General features: G+C 41.1%; 1 protein-coding gene across 5 annotated transcripts in view; it reads left to right on the top strand.

The window, feature by feature from the left end:
* Positions 1–2,132: 2,132 nt before the first annotated feature.
* Positions 2,133–20,187, top strand: part of FAM168B (family with sequence similarity 168 member B) — a 36,882-nt gene continuing 18,827 nt past the window's right edge. The window contains exons 1-3 of one of the 5 annotated variants that reach the window (XM_030323580.2): positions 2,133–2,347; positions 8,773–8,853; positions 17,185–17,268. In XM_030323580.2, the coding sequence (XP_030179440.1) occupies positions 8,784–8,853; positions 17,185–17,268 (154 nt within the window). In that variant the 5' untranslated portion in view covers positions 2,133–2,347; positions 8,773–8,783. Of the gene's footprint in view, positions 2,348–2,744; positions 2,764–2,803; positions 3,577–8,772; positions 8,854–17,184; positions 17,269–20,187 lie in introns of those variants that run through there. The other 4 variants (XM_030323574.2, XM_030323576.2, XM_030323578.2 and 1 more) reach the window with 4 other exon arrangements.

The raw sequence follows: 20,187 nt of genomic DNA, 5'->3' as shown, positions 1-20,187 counted from the left end.
CAGCCCAGAGCCCGACGCGGGGCTCGAACTCACAGACCGCGAGATCGTGACCTGAGCTGAAGTCGGACGCTTAACCGACTGCGCCACCCAGGCGCCCCAATCTTGTGCAATTCTTATGAAAGTTTATTGCTAGGTATTATGTCTATTTATTTATTTATTTATTTATTTATTTATCCTGTAAGTATCCTTGTATACTATTGATCTTTTATACCATTTCATTATATCTTCTAATTGGTTGTTATTTAGATACATGATAGCTATATATTTTTTTCATTTTGATTATTGGTTTTTGCTGAATGCTCTTACTGTTTGTATAGTTTTTCAGACAATCCCACCTGCTTTTGACGTCATGTGTAAGTGAGAAGTAAAATTCTGTTATGTGAAGACACTTAGGTTTTGGTCTTGGAGCATTTCCTAGTTATCCTGACAGAAACCGGTAATTTAAAAAGAAAGAAAGAAAGAAAAGGGGGCACTTGGGTGGCTCAGTCGGTTAAGCATCTGACTTTAACTCAGGTCAGGATCTCATGGGTTTGTGAGTTTGAACTTCGGGCCCTCTGCTGTTAGCAGGGAGACTGCTTTGGATCCTCTGTCCCATTCTCTCTCTCACAAAACAAGGAAATAAAACTTAAAAAAAAAAAAAAAAGAACAATGAAAAAACAAAGAAAAGATGCTCAACACACAAATATATTAGGGTAAAATTCTGTGGGGGCAGTGGAAGGAGAAAAAGGAGCAATTAAACTTTTAGTTATAGAATTTACTCATGTCTTTTTTAAATGGAAAAAAATGCGAATTGAATCACCATAGTGTTTATATTCTCATGGATTGTTTTAAAAAGTAACATTGTTTTTTTACAACTGTCAACATTTACAGCTTGCCAGGAATCATCTCTTTTGAGACTACTTTAATCTGTACCCAGAACTCTTAACAGATATGCTAGGTAGAGTCTTTAGGAACTGTATATAGTGAGTGTCCCTCCAGATCTGGTTGTTACCTGCACAGTCAGCAAGATAAACTGCTGGTTTCTTTCTGTTGAGTACAGGCCCACAGGATTGTCCAACTCTCTTCAGACCCTTACAAGAGACCCATCTCAGCCTGCATCTCAGGATTCCTCCACCTTTCTCCACAGCCAACTCATGGACTCTCAGTTCAGGCTAGGACCTTGTAGGTTCTGTTAATGTCGTGCAAGTAGCTAGAGGTGTTCTGGGAAAACTAAAACTCAGAACTCCCCCTTTAAAAGCAAGCGCTTTGATGCCAGATGTTGGGGTTTGAATCCTTAGTGGGCTTTCTAATAGCGTGTTCTTGAAAGCTTGTCAGCCTCTTTGTGTCTTAATTCCCTCAATTGTAAAATGATTTATCACAAATATTAAATGACTTAAGGAATGCAGAGCACTGGAAACAATGATTAGCAGAGTGAATGCAGTCAGTGCCTATGCCCGCAGCCTCTACGTGGTGCCCCAGCGTCGCTGGGACGTGCTTTGTTGCGACGGTCCTTAGGGTGTTCAAGGCCGGGCTCCCATGCCGCTCTGTGGGATAGCACTTCACCTGCACGCCACCACACCAGCCCTGGCTGGGGGTGCTGAGTGAGCCTTCTACTCAGTTGCCACCATTGGACATCACAGCCAGGACCGGGTCACACACCACCACTGCACCTTTGCCGTCTGCATTTACACACAGGTTCCTGCAGTACAGTGGCAGGATCGTACGTATTTTAAAAATACGAAATGAAATGCATTTTTTCTAAGAAATCAGTACAATTCTGTAATTATGTTCCAATACGTTCTTTCCATATTGCATTAGAAAGGCAAAAATGGCGCGAGGAAAAAGTCCATAGTAAGCACCTATTCCTTAAGGTCAACACAGACGTCCCCACGGGCGCCGCTAGCTGCTCGGGCTTCTCGCCCTACAAGCTCCGCACGACGGACCCTGGGGTAGCCCAGCCAGGGGTCGCACCACGCGGTGCTCCCCGCAGATTCCATCCGGGCGTCTCTCAGACGCCGGCGGGAGCGAGCACGCCGCCACCCCAGTCTGGACGGAGCCATACAGTCACGTGCCCGGCGCGTCCCCGCCGCGGCGCGCTCCAGGCGGAAGTGAGGTCGGTGGCTCGGTGGCTGCGCAGCGTCGGCGGGGAGCGCGGGCTGCGGAGAGGCGGGCCGGGCGGAGCGGAGCGACTGGAAGCGCGGGCCGGGGAGGCGGCGGCGGCGGAGACGGGGGCCTCGCGGCTCAGCCCCCGCATCAGAACAGGTCTCCGCGGCGCTCGCCCTTCGCCGAGCCCTACCGCCGAGCCCGCCCCGGGCCGGCGTGCGCTGGTCATCGAGGCCCAGGCTGCCGCTGCCGCTGCCGCGGCGCGGTGAGTGCGGGCGGGCGCCCCCGGGCGGGGGCGGGGCGGGACGCTGCGCCCTGTCTGGCCCGGGGCTGAGCGCGGGCCCGGGCGGCGGGCTCGGGCGGCGGCGCTGCCGGCCGGAAGTGCGGCGCTTTGTGCGGCCGGCCTGGGGCGGCGCCAAGGTCGGGCCAGCGGCTTAGGGTCGCTTGGTGCCCGGGCGGGGGGACGGCCTGGCGGCACCCGCGGCGGTAACCCAGGCTGTGCTTTGTCCGGTGGGACGGACCGGGCCTCTGGGGGCCCGAGGGAGGAGGAACTGGGCGCGGACTGGCGCGCGGGCAGGTGCGGTGTGGGTGGTGGGGGGCTGCTGCCCAGGTGGCCGGTGAGAGGTGGAGTCCATGCACAAGAATGTTCGCTGGGTCTTTTTAAGGTCCGACTTAGATCAGGTCAGGAAAACGTATGAAAAATGGGGAGGCAGCAGGGTGTTGTTTTCTCTAACTTAGATTTGGGATTCTTGTGGTTGCAGTCATTTCGAATGTGTAAACTAGTCACCTTGTCTACCTACAAAGTAAAAATGATTCTATTTGCCTGGCAGAAGCTTAGTGTTCGCCCTCCAGCTTGAAAGGCTTTTTAATTTCAGAAAGGACGTTTTGTCGCCCAGTCTGGGTTAACTTTAAAGAGGTGAATCTTTGCAGCATGTCCACAAACGTTATTTTTCTGTTACAGCGTACTCAAGTGTGCGTCTTAATGGGTCGTATGAGTTAATGTTTTATTAAAGTCGTACATGAAAATATTCGGGAGTGTTTGTGGCATGCAAGAAAAAATCATAAGTGAAAAGGTTTGTCTCATTTCCACATTTAAAATTTTCAAGCCATCGTGTAATTGAGATTATTTTCTCAAATACGTAAAAAAGTTTGAAAGTTTTTGCTGTGAGCAATAAGAGGGATCCATTTTACAACTTTGGTGAGTAAGTAATGGATTATTTTTGCTTTGACAGCCAATTGGACAATTGAAAGCTCTTTTTCCTAATGCTGAAGCTGCTGTAGTACACACTGTGAAGATTTCCCTTAAACTTTATAAAGTGGGCTTGCTTTGGTGGGAGGGTTTGTATGTTACTAATGTTTAGTTATGTTTGTGACTAAATGGAAGCTAAGATTTGATTAGAGGTTCCTGCAGGCTTTAAGAGTTGAAGACCGAGCCAGCTGCCTGTGCCTTCTGATGGGTGTCCTTGAGGAGCAATTGCTAAAAGTGTTGAGCAGGTAGCATCCGCTCTTCCTGGCTCCTACCTTTGGAAATAGTGGAAAGATTGGGTTCTGTGTGTGAGGCGAGTGCCTGCAACTCAGGAGGAAGCACCATCTGTTGCTGTAGCTCTTACTGCCCCTGCCCTCTTACCAGGCTGTGATAAATTTGTTAGGATTTTTAGTTACTGTTCTACTCTACACCTGCCTTTCAACTCATTTCTACTTTATGGTTAGAATTGTAATGCCAAAATTGTTGGATTTTCAAACATTGAGAAAATTAGTAGTAGAGGTAGAGGATTAGAATTGGAAAATAAGAACTTAAGTGCGTTGTAAAAATATTTTAATTTTTTTGCATGTTCTGTAGTTTAAAGGGAAATTTTATTTCTCACATAAACAGCTTCTTTTCCTAGATCAGTTGAGAGCACTTTTAAAACAACAGAACACTAACCTAAAAGAGTAATAGTTATTTTTCTGATATCTGTGTTCCACTCTACGTATATGCCTTTGAAGTCTTTACACTCCTGTGTAGAAATACATGAATTTCTTCCAATTTCTACCTCAGTAGTGAAGGTAGAGTTTGAGGGAGTTGAGAACTTTCTCCTCTTTAAAAAAAAAAAAAAAAAAAAAGTTTTAAGAGAGAACGAGTGTGCACACTTAAAATTTTTTTATATTTGATTAGTGGATATGAAAGCTAAACCCACTGGCCAATCTTAACATCATCACCACAAGTCAAACTATTTAACACTACGTGCATCCTCATGTGATAGAAGTACTCTGCATCACCTAAGAGTACTGCTACAAAAAAAATTACAGTCTGCATCAATAGATCCTATACATCCAACTTCCAGTTTACAGACAAATTGGAGGAATAGGGTGGGCAAAACCATGAAGCAATCAGACAAACCCAAAATTTGGGGCATTCTAGAGGACATTTTTGTAACTGTAAAATCTTTTTACAGTTTTTTTCAATATAAATCAAAATCCAAACAAAATCCACCTAATGACTTTTATGTGTAAATCTATTTTAATCTAGAACTGCCCTCCCCACCCCTCTACCTTTTTCCAGACCTTTGACTTACTGAAGAAACTGGGTCATTTGATTTTTAAAATGCCCCCTTTTGGTTTGTTAGTGTTAAATAGTTTGACTTGTGATGATGATGTTAAGATTGGCCAGTGGGTTCAGCTTTCATATCCACTAATCAGTAAACAGAAGTTTTCAACAATTGTGAGTTATATATTTTTTAAGTTTATTTATTTTGAGAGAGAGAGAGCATGGGCGAGCAGGAGTGGAGCAGAGAGAGATGGGGGAGAGAATCCTGGCAGAGCCTGGTGCCAGGCTCAATCTCACAAAGTGTGAGATCATGAACTGAGCCAAAAGCAAGGAAGGATCACGTGCTCAGCTGACTGAGCCAACCAGGTGCCCCTAAATTCTGAGTTATATTTTAAATAAACATTTCAACTTCATATATATATATATGAAAAAATATATATACATATATATATATATACACATATACATATATTTAAAGTAAGCTCTGTGCCAAATATGAGGCTTAAACTCACAACCTAGAGATCAAGAGTCCATGCTCGACTGACTGAGCCAGCCGGGAACCCCTCAATCTCACATTTATTGCTGTGAAAAGTTATATTTTCTATTAGTTATTTTATTCAAGAACATTCAGAAGATACATATAAGATACCTGTGTGCCAAGCATTGATGAAATGCAAGGAGACAGAGCTGAGAAAATTATTTTCCCAGTCCTTGAGCCTCAGAATCTTGGGGAAGTCTCATTATTTGAAAAGTAACCTAAGAATCTTTTTGACATTAGTTCACGGACTTTGTCTTTATATTATTCAGGCCTTTTTATTGAATAGGAGAGGGAACTGCAACCTTTTTTTTTATCAGTCTCGTTATATTTTCTTAACCTGTAATTTTTAATTCATTAAAGACTTTCAATCACTCTAGGAAACATTATTAGCCTCTGGGGAAGTGAAAGTGCTTTCAGGAAGTGTAACTTTTGAGTAGTTTGGAACTTATGGTATTGAGAATTCAGGTGCAATTCTGTACATTTTTAGTGGCAAATGTACAGTAGAATTGTGTTACTGGTTTACGCTATGAGGTCCTTACGGCAGGAGAGCCTTGTGGTATTCAGTGCTTCATTGAGTTATTTAAAATTTTTGGTTGTTATGAATAACACTATTATAAACATTTGTGTACAAATTTTTGTGTGGATGTATATGTTTTCGTTTCTCTTGGGTATTTACCAAGGAGTAGAATTACCAGATCATATGGTAATGCTTGTGTTAAATTGTTTTGCTATTCATGAGCTTCATTGCCTACTCCATGACATCTCCTACTCAGCCCCACTTCCATAACCATATTTGCTGATTCCCTACAAGTCCAGTTGCCCAGTATTACTAAAGTACATCTTGTATTTTCTCATTTTTATGGCTTTTCGGGATCCTGCTTGTCCAGAGCTTGTTGGAAATATCACCTCTGTAATCCAAGTTTTTTCTGACCATTCATTCCCCCCCCTCACCTGTTGAATTTTTGCTCTCTCCCCTCACCCCTCATAATACTTTATTCTTTTATGGCTCTTAATGTGGCTATTACTACTGTTTGTTCTATATCACCATTATTCATGTTTTTTGTTTTTCAGGACTGGGTTGTCCAGTATAATAGCCATTACCTCGGTGTGACTGTTGAAGTTAAACTAAAATGCAGTTCCTTACATGTGTTAGCCACATTTCAAGTATTCACTAACCAGCCATTAATGGCTACTTTACGTGGACAGGGTAGCCATACCTTTTCTTTTTCTTTTCTTTTTCTTTTTCTTTTTCTTTTTCTTTTTCTTTTTCTTTTTCTTTTTCTTTTTCTTTTTCTTTTCTCTTTTCTTTTCTTTTCTTTTCTTGTCATATGTTTTCACAGAAACTTCTATTGGACAGCACTTTCCTAGATTGTAAACTCAGAACTGGGACTGTGACTTGCTTTTTTTTTTTTTTTTTTTCTTTTTTTCCTCTGTGGCCTTTGCATAGTGCTTTGCTTATCTTGAATTCAGTTGAGTAAATGAAATTAGATCCTGGCACAGGATAGAGAAACAGTTTTGGAAGGTATGCACTTTCTGGAGATCATAGTTGAGCTACAGAGATGGATGGAATTTGTGAGGGTTTCCACAATTCTTATGTTGTACATCCACTAAGAATGGGTTCAAAGTGCAGGACAATAGGGACTGGAAGTTGTCAATTTGCTTATTTATTTATTTATTTATTTATTGCCAATTTGCTTATTCTTAAATTGTGGAATAAGATACATAATTAATTCTCCTGCTTGCTTTCTATGGCTGCCTATTATTTTCTGTCATCTGTATTGTAGACATGTGCCATTCACTGTGATAGCCTCTAGTCTCATATGACTATTTAAATTTAAGTTGAGGGGTGCATGGCTGATTCAGTCAGAGAAGTGTGCAACTCTTGATCTCAGGGTCTTGAGTTCAAGCCTCAGTTGGGTATAGAGATTATATAAATAAATAAACTTTAGAAAAACAAATTTGAGTCAGATAAATTTAAAAATCAGATCCTGCAGTAGCCAAGCCATGTTTTTGGGTGCTTAGTAGTTACTTTTCGCTAATGGCTGCCATATTGGAAGGCACAGAGAGCATCCTCATAGTTGCTGTTGAGTACTGTTGGCCTGTACTGATCTAGATTTATCTTTGACCTGTAATTGTGAATGTCATGGTAAAGTTGGCACCTGCCTTTTGGTTTAGAAGTTTAAAAAAAAAATTAGTTTTTTAGATAATGAATATCCAAATCACAGATGTTCCTAATTTATTCCTAATTTAGACTAGAACTTGTTACAAAGGTTAAGGGTGGGACCTTGCATATTTTTTTCTGTATTGAACTGCTTGATTATGAATATGCTAAATGAGTCGGGTAAGCTGAGACCTTGAGGTAGTTAATTTTTGCAATATGTCTTTGTAATGGAATTTGATACCTACAGTATTTGAAGGTGCATGTGTTTTTTAAGAAAATCAGCAAGTACTTGCTCCTGTTTTGTGCCAGCTACTGTTATTGGTGCTGCAGTAAATAGGACTGAGTCCCTGTTCGCTGTCTGCATGGGGCCACTTTCTAGTTGGGGATGTGGTAAGGGAGGCACACACTAAACAAGTAAATACATGTACATTTTATTAATTTTTTTAAGTAGACTTTTTTAGAGCAGCTTTAAGTTCACAGCAAAATTGAGCAGAAAGTACAGAGAATTCCCATATACCTATTGCCTGTCATCCCCCCACCCTGTGGTGTTTTTATTTTTAAATTTAGGGTCCCCCTTAATCCTTACTACCATGTAAATTTGTGTGAGTGACTTACTGGACGAGGAATGCAGAATAGTCTTGATTAAACTCACTTTCAGAAAATACTTTGGGTGATAGAATTCAGAGGAGCTTGCTGAAGATACTGATGAGAATCATATTTCTATTGAGGAAGGGTTAAATTCATGGTTGTAGCTGGGTAAATTGAACTTTACGGAAAAAGATTGTGAAAAAACATTGAATGGGTTAATAGAGTTGCTGGGCTGTAGCTGATTTTTCTTTTTAAGAAAATATATGTATATTTAACAAAAGTTATTTAAGAAACAAAGAAAAGTGCAAAAAGAACACTAACCCCACCCCATCTAGAGACAGTCTCTGTTCATATTTTTATATTCTCCCAGATCTTTTCTGCTTGTGTTGGAAGTACACATGCCTGTGCCTATACTATGTGCGGGTGCAGATTTGATATCATACTACATAATGCAGCATCATTCCCTTCCTTTTTCTATATAACATTATGTCAGTCATGTTCTTAAACACTTTAAAAAGTAGCTGTACAATATTTCATATTCTGAATAGATCTGGTTTACTTAACTATTCTTTGTTATAAGGACATTTAAATTATAAGGATTTTTTTTTCACTGGTTTAAGTAGGGCCGTAGAGAGCACTTTTTCCCTTTAACTTCCTATGGACTGAAGAAGCTGTGAAGGAAAGTTTACAATATTAGGTGGGTGCTCATCAGGACTTCTGGCCTTCCTTTTCTAAGTAGATTGGCAGCAGCCTTAGATGCCTTGTTTTTAGTAGACTAGAGGAGGGACTCTTGCTGTCTGCTATTTTGAGACTGATGTTGGAGAAAAACTAGAGAATAAAAGTGCTTGGCTAAATCACTTTTTTTTTCCTTTTTAGTTCTTGAAATCATGAATCCTGTTTATAGCCCTGGTTCTTCTGGGGTTCCCTATGCAAATGCCAAAGGAATTGGTTATCCAGGTAAGCAGGTAAAACTTTGTTTTGTTACGGAACTTTGAGCACTTAGTAAATTTCCATGTCCCTAAGAATGCTTCTAGTTGACAAACTTAGCTCAAAGTGAGTTACACAAGGAAGAAAATGTTTTGGCTCATGGAACTGAAAGATCAAGAGGTAGGACTGGATTTGGTCAAAGCTTGATCTGGTGGCTCCAACAGGTGGTACTGGGATCTGATTTCTGCCTCCTGGACTCAGCTTCACTTCCTCAGGATTGGCTCAGTATTGGTCATGGGTTACACTTCTCCCCATTGTGGTCTCTCTCTGGTGTTCAGCCACTCCCACCAGTATACTGGCTATGAGCCTTGTTACATCTGCTCTATAGGAAACCCCCATGGGGCTTCTCGTTCTCTATTCAGACCAGTCCTGGGGTGTGTTCTGATTGCACTCAGCTTCCATCCCTGGGCCAGAAGGAGATTCTACTGGTTAATTCAGGTCTGAGGCATATTCCTCCCTTATTGAAGTCAGCTAGTCAAACTTGGGCTGTGAGGGAAGCAGTAAAGCAAATTTGGGGGACTAGGAGCTGATTGGTTGAAAACAGCAAATGGTTATCCTAGTTGGTGACATCTAACATGGAGTCATTATTTTATTTTTTTTAATTTTTATTTTTAATTTTTTTATTTTAGAGAGCATGTGTGAGTAGGGGAGAGGGGCAGAGGGGGAGAGAGAGAATCTTAAGCAGGCTCCATCCTCAGCGTGGAGCCTGACGCGGGGCTGGATCCCATGACACTGGGATCATAACCTGAGCCAAAATCAAAGAGTTGGTCGCCCAACCCACTAAGCCACCCAGACACCCCAAGGAATAATTATTTGTAATGTTAAATTTTTTTGTGGGTTTTGATAATATGGTAGAACAGATAACCTTAAAATCCTGTTGCTATAAAACCTCTAGAAAATTGAATACAACATTTAGGGGTGCCTGGGTGGCTCAGTGGGTTAAGTATCCAACTTCAGCTTAGGTCTTGAACTTACAGTTAGTGAGCTCAAGCCCCACATTGGGCTGTCTATTGTCAGTGGGAGCCTGCTTTAGATCCTTGTCTCCTTCTCTCTCTGCCCCTCCCCTGCTTGCATGCTCTCTCTTTCTCTTAAAAATAAATATTTTTAAAAAATTGAATAAAACATTTAAAAAATGTACAACTGAACTTGCAGGGTAGTGAGCGAAATATCTGTAGCTAAATATGAAAGTGACATAAAAACCAGTGCATTTGGCCATTGAGCTTGTCTTAGGGGCATGTGCTCTTAGTTGGTTTTAACATCCCACAAGGGGACAGAAAGTGAGGCCATTGTGAGGCTGAGAGTTGGGAGTGGGACCCTACACCAGTCTTGTTCCTCCAGAGGGTCATACTCCCAGGGAAGATGTAGACTAAAACAGTTCTTTCACTGGTTCCACAAGGGAATTTTATCTCTGCTTGGGTTCTAGGAAGGGGGAAATCCTTCCTAACACTTTATAACCAGTCAGAGATATTGGAGGCTCCACTTTGTATTACCCAGACTTACCAGGGGTCCATAATTGAGAAACTAACATAAAAAGTAGTCTGCAGCCTTCATTACCCCTAAGCACCTGACAGCAGCAAATGCAGAACTGCTCTGGAGGCATATGTTCCCATTCCAGGTTGTGTGGGTTTCCCACGAAATTCTGCCTGTTAACAATGCAAGTAAGAGTCACCAGTCATGATAGACTTCAGGAATAGAACATCAGGTAGAAACCACATCACACAAACAAGTTTAGAATAATTGGAGATCAAAAAGAAAGAATCAGAATATAAGAGGGGAACTAGACATGGGTATGTGTGTGTGTGGGGTGACCATAAAGAACCAAAGGAACTTAAAAAGGAATGGCATGTGAATAAAATTCAGGTTAAATTGCAGGTAAAACACCACTAAATGGGAGAACCAGGATGCCAAATAAGGAAAGGGGGGAGGGCTATAGGAGAGCATTTAAGAAATCTAGATGTCAGAATGAGAAGACTTGGGGAGAATTAAGAGCTCCATAAGGTCGAATAGAGAGACTAGAAGAAAAGGAGTGACAGAATTTTCTGGAATTGATAAAAAGAAATTTAGTAATAAGACCTACTATCTTTAAGTCATCAGACTAGTTTAAACAGAATGCCGAATAGCTGAGGAGAATCCTGGGTGGATCTGGAGCAACAGAAATAGGCAAAACCCTATGGTATTAGTGTTGCCTGATAGTCTTTTTAATAAAATATCGATTGCCTTTCATATTCCAGTTCTGTGCAAGATACCTAAATTTTGTTCCTGTTCTTTGGCCAAAAGCAGAGATTGGCAAACTTTATATAAAGGTCCAGGTGTAGTATATATTTCAGGCTTTGTGGCTCTCTGTTAAAACTATACAACCCCTACTTTCCAGAACAAAAGCAGCCATAGACAGTACTGAGTGTGTGTTTCAGTAACACTGGAAACCGCCTCAGTAGGTTGATTTTTTTTTTTTTTTCCTCAAAATAGCAGTAACAGTGATTCTTCACGTATTTTTTTGTTTCTGCTCCCTTCTCTCTTGGGACTTACATTTATAAGTGTAGTAAATCATTTTACCTTGTGTCTTGTGTCCTGCATTTTTTTGTCTTTTACATTTTTTCCCTCTGTGAGCTTTAATGTGGATATTTTGTACCAACCTGCTTCCATTTCACTAATCCTGCTAATTCTTCTCCAGTTTGCTATAAAACGCATTTATTGAATTGACTTTTTTCATGTACTCCAATCTTCTCTTTTCTCCAACATACTAATCACAGTCATTTTAAAGATCTTGTTTGGTGACTGCAGTCTGTGAATCACCTGTGGGTCTGTTTTTATTGTCAGTTGTCCCTTTTTTTGTTTGTTTCTCAGCCATGTGGTCCTGTCTCCGCATGCCTAATGTTTTTTCATTCAGTGCAATACACAGTGTACTAAAATTGGAGGTGGGCAGTCCCTATCAAAATAACACCAGTATTCTTCACAGAGCTAGAACAAATAATCCTAAAATTTGTATGGAACCAGAAAAGACTCCGAATAGGCAAAGTAATCCTGAAAAAGAAAACCAAGCCTGGAGGCATCACAATTCCAGACTTCAAGATGTATTACAAAGCTGTAATAATCAAGATAGTATGGTACTGTCACAAGAACAGACACTCAGATCAATCGAACAGAATAGAGAACCCAGAAATGGACCCACAAACGTATAGCCAACTAATCTTTTTTTTTCTTTTTTTAATTTTTTTAAATGTTTATTTTTGAGAGAGAGAGAGAGAGAGACAGAGCATGAGCAGGGGAGGGACAGAGAGAGAGGGAGACACAGAATCTAAAGCAGGCTCCAGGCTCTGAGCTGTCACCACGGACCCAACGCAGGGCTCAAACCACAAACTGTGATATCGTGACCTGAGCCACAGTTGGACACTCAACCAACTGAGCCACCAGACACCCCCACTAGTCTTTGACAAAGCAGGAAAGAATATCCAATGGAATAAAGACAGTCTCTTCAGCAAATGGTGTGAAACTGGACAGCGACATGCAATAGAATGAACCTGGACCACTTTCTTACACCATACACAAAAACAAATTCAAAATGGATGAAAGACCTAAGACAGGAAGCCATCAAAATCCTAGAAGAGAAAGCAGGCAAAAACCCCTCTGACCTCGGCTGCAGCAATTTCTTACGCAACATGTCTCCGGAGGCAAGGGAAACAAAAGCAAAAATGAACTACTGGGAACTCATCAAAATAAAAAGCTTCTGCACAGTGAAGGAAGCAATCACGAAACTAAAAGCACATGGAATGGGAGAAGATATTTGCAAATGACATAACAGATAAAGGGTTAGTATCCAAAGTCTATAAAGAACTTATCAAACTCAACACCCACAAAACAAATAATCCAGTGAAGAAATGGGCAAAAGACATGAATAGACACTTCTCCAAAGAAGACATCCAGATGGCCAACTGACACATGAAAAAATGTTCAACATTACTCATCATCAGGGAAATACAGATCAAAACCACAGTGAGATACCACCTCACACCTGTCAGAAAGGCTAAAATTAACAATTCAGGCAGCAGCAGATGTTGGTGAGGATGTGGAGAAAGAGGAACCCTTTTGCACTGCTGGTGGGAATGCAAACTGGTGCAGCCACTCTGGAAAACAGTATGGAGGTTCCTCAAAAAATTAAAAATAGAACTACTGTATGACCCAGCAATTGCACTACTAGATATTTATCTAAAGGATACGAGAGTGCTGATTCAAAGGGCCACATGCACCCCAAAGTTTACAGCAGCACTATTGACAATAGCCAAAGTATGGAAAGAGCCCAAATGTCCATCTACTGATGAATAAAGAAGATGTGATATATGTATATTTATGTTATATATAAATATATGTAATGGAATATTACTCTGCAATACAAAAGAATGAAATCTTGCCAATTGCAACAATGGATGGAACTAGAGTATTATACTAAACAAAATTAGGGAAAGACAAATATGACTTATGTGGAATTTAAAATACAAAACAGATGAACATAAGAGAAGGGAAGCAAAAATAATATAGGGAGGGGGACAAACCACAAGAGACTCTTAAATACAGAGAACAAACAGGGTTGCTGGAGGTGTTGTGGGTGGGAGGATGGGCTAAATGGGCAAGGGGCATTGGGGAGAACACTTGCTGGGATGAGCACCGGGTGTTATATGTAGGTGATGAATCACTGGATTCTACTCCTGAAATCATAATTGCACTATATGCTAGCTAACTTGCATATAAATATAAATATAAATAAGAATTGTAAGTGGTCCAGTTGATGTCTTCCTTTGTGAGGCAAGATAGCATACTGATTGAGCTTTATTTTCTTCAAGCCAGCTTTATTGAGTATGATTGACAAGTAAAAATTACATATATTTAGGTTGTACAACATGTTTTTTTTAAAGGGGTATATGATGATTTAATATATGTATACACTGTGAAATGATTACTGTAATTGAGTATCTTCAAATGCTATCATATTTGGAGATTAGAGTTTCAACATACAAATTTTGGAGGGGGCATATTCAGTTCATATCATGCCCCCATGCCAATATGTCCATGTATTTGAATTTCTCTTTTTGTTACACAAAATGTGGTGGACACAGATAGAATTAGAGAAGTAGGCTTTTTAGTGGGGGGAGGATAATACTTGTGAAAGGTCTAATGAAGAGGAAGCAGAATCAGGTAGGGAGAGCCTCAGGACTGTGCTACACATTGCTGAGGTCTTAGCCAGCTCAGGGGAGAGCTGTGAGGGAAGGATTGGTGGTTAGAGGAGGCCCTCATTAGGCAGAAGTGGCCCTGGGAGTCAGCCCACATACTCCTCATGGCTGAGCAGGGGGTTCTTTTCTGGAATAGTGATGCAGGTGGTAGTGTTCACTTTGTTTTGTCAACTTAAGATATTCTAGGAGTCATTCCATGTTGGTTCACAGAGGTTTGCCTTGTTCTTTTTCATATTTTGCATAATGCTGCTGTTGTAATCTTGCATCTTGTGGGGTTTCCAGTGTTTATTCAACTAGTTCTTTGGATAGATATGTTGTTTGAAGTATTTTGGTATTCCAGCAATACTGCAGCTTATATTGATTGTGGAAATTATCTCAGGGTGGATTCCTTGACATGGGATTGCTGGGTGAGAGAGTAAACACATACGTAATTTTTAAAATACTGATGATTTCCCTTCCATAGGATTTTTATTGTTTTGTATTCCTACCAGAAGCATGGTTTCCCCACAACCTTGCCAACAAAGTGTGTTTTCAGCTTTTGGATTTTTGCCAATCTGATGTTAGAAATGGGATCAGTGTAGTGGTAGTTGGCAGTTCTATCCATGTCTTCTATTTATTTATTTTTTTCTATTGGTTTTTTTTTTTTTTTTAGTTTTAAGAATTATTTATATATTAGGAGTATTAACTTTTTGTATAATTTGCAAGTATTTTTGCTTTGTATTTTTTTTTTTTTTTTATTTAGCTTATGGTATCTTCTGTTCTGAACTTCTTATTTTCATGAAGTGATTAGTCATAAAAGTGATTAGGATTTGGGATTACTTCCAAGTGTTTTACAAGAGTGGAGTCTAGGTTGTGTAATTTCTAGCTTTCTAGTGTTTCTGTCTCAAAAGGGAGCTAGACTAGATGTTGAAGGAAACAGTCTGTGGTACTTACTGTGAGGGGCATTTTTAGGAAGACCGTGCTGTGGCCAGGAAGATTGATAAGAATAGGAAGGCACAGTGCTTTTCCACTTATTTATTAGAGCCCCCCTGCAGGTTAGAGTTTTCTGGAAAAATTAAGAAACTGAAGGTGCTACAACCAAGACCAGTTAAAGCAATGTTCGTGAGGGGCTGGGGAGGCAGTCCTTTCAAGGGTTTCCATGTGGGGGGTTTTGTGTGGCTACAGTGGAAACCTTTGGACTAGAGTAAGTGGGGTCCCGCTGTGGGGCCCTGGGTCAGGGTGGTGGTGTGAGTGGTGTGCGAGTGTGGTGTACAGAGGATGTCCTGTTGCTGGTGTTTAATTATGCTGTTTTAAATACTTGTTATTTGGGTTTTCTCTTTCATTTTAGAACACAATAATTCATTGTTAGAAGGTTAGGATAGGAAGCGCCAAGCAAACATAATAGTAGTGTTCCAGGAACCTCTAGACACAAGACAAGTACAGGAGCAGATGATGCCCCTGGAGGATTTACTGGTAGAATTTATGGAGAGATGAGGACATTGGATTTTGAGGGGATTGTTGTAGAGGCCTACCCGATAAGATCTAGGTCAGTAGTATTTAAAATTTTCTTCTTAACCATGAAACTTTCGAAGATTTGTAAGTGGTTCCATAGTACTAAGGTAAGTTAGAGCAGCAGGGTGAATTGAGGGCAGGCTCCAGAGCCTGCTTGACCTCCTGCTGCTCACAGTTGAGGCCTCAAAGGAACTGTACAGGGTTCATAGAACACAGATTAAAAACTACCTTCCTGGTCTTTTTAAAATAGACATTTTAGGTCTATTTCAAGTTGAATCTGTCCTTGATGTCCAAAATGAGTGAATTTGGTAAGCATTTGATCTCCTCACACTGTTTTCTAAGTAATTGGGCAAATGGGAAAGTGGTGATCTATGAAGGAAACTCAAAATAGCTTCTGCTGAGGTAGAGGAAGATCAATTTTGAGAAAGGAAAGCGACTCCGAAGCAGAGGATTGTATATGAGATGAGAAATGGACACTTGCAAGTAGGGATCCCTTGGGAGTGGTAGGTCTGGAGCCCCTGCCTTGCAAGGAGACCCGTAGAGCCTACAGGACCACTGCTGGAGCAGGAGATGCAGCAGACCAAGGGCATCCAAGCTGTGCTGGAGAATGCAGGGGTTTCTGTAAGGCACTTTATCCACACCTTTACAGGTGACAGCCAGACCCACAAAGATTTTCCTTCTGGAATTGTACTCTGTTTTCTCCTTTGTTACCTTCCTACCCTTGTGGTTTTTCACTTTGGTTACTCTTAGAACTACAGTGCCTTAAATATCCCTAGGAGACACTTTCTCTGAGTCTCTTCAACACAGAGTCTTTTGAAGTCTGCTGTTCCATTTCAACTTTATTTACAGGTGAGGGCAAGAGGAATAGAGAAGGTAACAGCTTTTCTTAACTAGTTTGTGACAGACAATAGTAAAGACTAGTGAATCTGGGTCATCTTTATTGGTTCTGTGCCTTGAATATAAGGAAGGCTTTCTAATGCTTCAGCTGACACATGAATGGAGTGTTCTGGACTGTGAGCCAGCTGGGTCAGGGGAATGCCTGGGCATGGGCCTTATAGGGCTCCCTAGGCTGTGAAGAGGCCAGGAGCAAGTAACTGAGGCCCTACTCACTGCTGGTGGACGCCTGGTGACTAGGATTTTGACCATAACACTGTTTTATTTGATGTTTTTGTTGTATTCACATGAATAAGTAGTGGTTGTGGTTTAGTGTTATTAAAGATTCATCATTTGTAATTATTTGTAATTAGGTTGCTTGCAAGTGGGTTGTGACATTGGATTTTTCCCATTTCCGTGTGTCAGTGGTACCAGTTACAGCCCCTTCACGACACGATCTCTCAGCATTCTCATTACTCTTGCTAAGTTATAAATTATATGATGAGAACCTAGAATAAAACTGATAAGTTTGAAAGACTTGATTATGACCCATCCTAATTCTGAGGAAAGGAGACACCTAGTGACAAACTGCTTAGCATACATACCCTTAAGTCAGTCTGTGGAGAAGATAAAAACGACTGGGTCTAGGAGCCATGGTTGTAAAATTGTGTTACTCTTTTAAGTGGTGACATTGCATTGTTCTCTTTTTCTCCAGCTGGTTTCCCCATGGGCTATGCGGCCGCAGCTCCTGCCTATTCCCCCAACATGTACCCTGGAGCAAATCCTACCTTCCAAACAGGTATGCAGCCTGTATGTGCTGGGTGGTAGAAGTGCTTTGCATGGCCGGGGAGAATGTAAAGTGGGTGGGTGTTGAGAAGAGAGGTTATAGAATTAGGATTTGGGGTTGAGTTGATTTCTTGGTTCGTAAGATTAGCCTTGTTGTTGAGTGCAATAAAAGCTTTATTCTTACTGCATGTAGAGGTCTCTGGACACTGTGTTTCTCGTGTTCTTCCACAACGTAGATCTTCATTCTAATCATAGGTTGTAAGTTGCAGGTGACTAGAGCCAGGATACATATTTATGAAATAGTGTTGATTACTAGAAACTAAAGATTATTTTGTCTGGTTAATAGGTGGAATTGCATGTTGCTAACATTTTCAGAAATAACCGATTTCTCCCATATTTTAGCACTTTGGTTATAGTTTTACTTCTTTTCTTTGAAGTATAGTTAACAATGTTCCATTAGATTCCATAAATCTATAAGTTATGTTGTGCTCAAAGTATAGCTACCATCTGTCACCAGACAACCCTGTTACAATACCATTGATTATATTCCCCATGCTGTCTTACTTCCTCTGCATGAGAATATTTTTAGATTTTAGAAATCAGTGATAGAGTTGAAAGTTTACATGGTTTGGGTCGTAACCTTGTAAAGAGAGTGGGGCTTTTCCTCTGTGAGCTTGCGCACTGCTGTGGGCTTGTTGCAGGCTCTGTTCACCCAGATTGGACTTCGTGATTCTGCTGCAGCAGTAGCCCACAGTGACCTGAAGGCTTGGCCTTATGAGTCTGCTGGGGTGCTTCCCTTTTTTCATTTCAGAACACCTAGCCGCACACTGTTCACTTTGATAGAAAAGCAGCTAGCTGTAGTGTCCTTACCTTGAATTCTCCTTATTTTGCCAATCATAAAATTCTTCCTTCTGTGACTCTTTTATGCCTTTTTCCTTTCTTTAAAAAAATGTTTTATTTATTTATTTTGAGAGAGAGAGAGAGAGAGCGCATGAGCAAGGAAGGGGCAGAGAGAAAGAGAGAGACAGAGAGAGACAGAGAATCACCAACTGTGAGATCACCACCTGAGCTGAAACCAGGATTTGGATACCTAACAACTGATCCACCCAGATGCCCGCCCTTTCTCCTTTCCTGTCCTTACTCTAACTGTATCTGTTCAGCTTGTAGCTCATAGGCTGTCGAACTCTGTGGCTTGGTCTTCTCCCAAGCTTTCTCCTGTGGTTCATGTTCCCTGCCTGCGTACGCCAGAGTAATGTTCCCAAATGAAGGTTTCCCAGATGAGACTAGTTTTTTGCCACATTGACTTGTTTTTTCCAAAATAGTTTTTGCTTTGTGTTTTTGGGAGCTTTTAATTACCCTTTTTCTCCTACCTGGCAGAGAGTACCTGCTACCTTGTTGCCTATCTTTTGGGGTCTGTAAAAGAAATCCCTTTCCTGGGATCAGTAGTATTATATTATTACTCACTGAATTCTCTAACAGCTAAATGGCACCACTCATCCAGGAGATCACTGATCTGTTTTCTCTCACTATAGATTGTATTTTTTTTAAATTTTTTTTTAACGTTTATTTATTTTTGAGACAGAGAGAGACAGAGCATGAGTGGGGGAGGGTCAGAGAGAGAAGGAGACACAGAGTCCGAAACAGACTCCAGGCTCTGTGCCATCAGCACAGAGCCTGACGCGGGGCTTGAACTCACGAACCGTGAGATCATGACCTGAGCTGAAGTCGGACGCTTAACCGACTGAGCCACCCAGGCGCCCCTATTGTATTTTAAAATTTGTGTATATTGGGGCGCCTGGGTGGCGCAGTCGGTTAAGCGTCCGACTTCAGCCAGGTCACGATCTCGCGGTCCGTGAGTTCGAGCCCCGCGTCAGGCTCCGGGCTGATGGCTCGGAGCCTGGAGCCTGTTTCCGATTCTGTGTCTCCCTCTCACTCTGCCCCTCCCCCGTTCATGCTCTGTCTCTCTCTGTCCCAAAAATAAATAAACATTGAAAAAAAAAAAAAATTAAAAAAAAAAAAAAAAAAAAAATTTGTGTATAAATGAATCATATGGAATGTACTTTTTCAGGGCGGGGGGAGGACTGGCTTCTTCTGTAATTAACATCCGTATTGTAGTCTTTTTTTAATTTTTAAAATTTTTTAGTGTTTATTTTATTTTTGGGAGGGACAGAACTTGATCAGGGGAGGGGCAGAGAGAGAGGGAGTCACAGAATCCAAAGCAGGCTCCAGGCTCTGAGCTGTCAGCACAGTGCCCAATGCAGGGCTCAAACCCATGAACCATGAGATCATGACCTGAGCCGAAGTTGGACACTTAACCGACTGAGCCACTAGGCGCCTCCATGTAGTCTTTATCAGTTATTCATTCCTTTTTATTGTGAGGTTCCCTTGTATGAAAATAACAGTTTGCTTACCCATTCCCCAGTTGGTGAACGTATGGATTATTTGCAGTTTGGGGCTGTTATCAATGAAACTGCTATGAAGATTTGTGTACAAGTCTGTATGGATATATGCTTTCGTTTCTCTTGAGTAAATACAGAGGGGAGTGGCTGGTTCTTAAAGCAGGTGTATATTTAACTTTGTAAAAAATTGCCAGACTGTCTTCCAAAATGGTTGTAGCATTTTATGTTCCCCATCAGCAGTGTGTGAGAGGTCCAGTTCTTCCCAATACTTGGTGTAGCCATTCTTCTTAATTTTAGCCATTCTAGTGGGTGTGTGGTAATGTATATCATTCCAGTTTTAATTTGAACTTACCTAACGACTGATAATTTTGACCTTTTTTTTTGTTATTTGCCATTTGTAATGTCTTTGGTCGAGTGTGTACATCTTTCACTGTATATCAGTTTTGAGTTTGTTTTCATGTTGAGTTTGAGAGTTCTTCAGATACATGATTTGCAAATATTTTCTTCTGGTCTGTAGCTTTTTTCATTCTCTT

The sequence above is a fragment of the Lynx canadensis genome, chromosome C1 (assembly GCF_007474595.2).
Source record: "Lynx canadensis isolate LIC74 chromosome C1, mLynCan4.pri.v2, whole genome shotgun sequence".
NCBI lineage: Eukaryota > Metazoa > Chordata > Mammalia > Carnivora > Felidae > Lynx > Lynx canadensis.
Note: the sequence above shows the minus strand (reverse complement) of the source record. Positions and strands in the feature narration are given on the sequence as shown.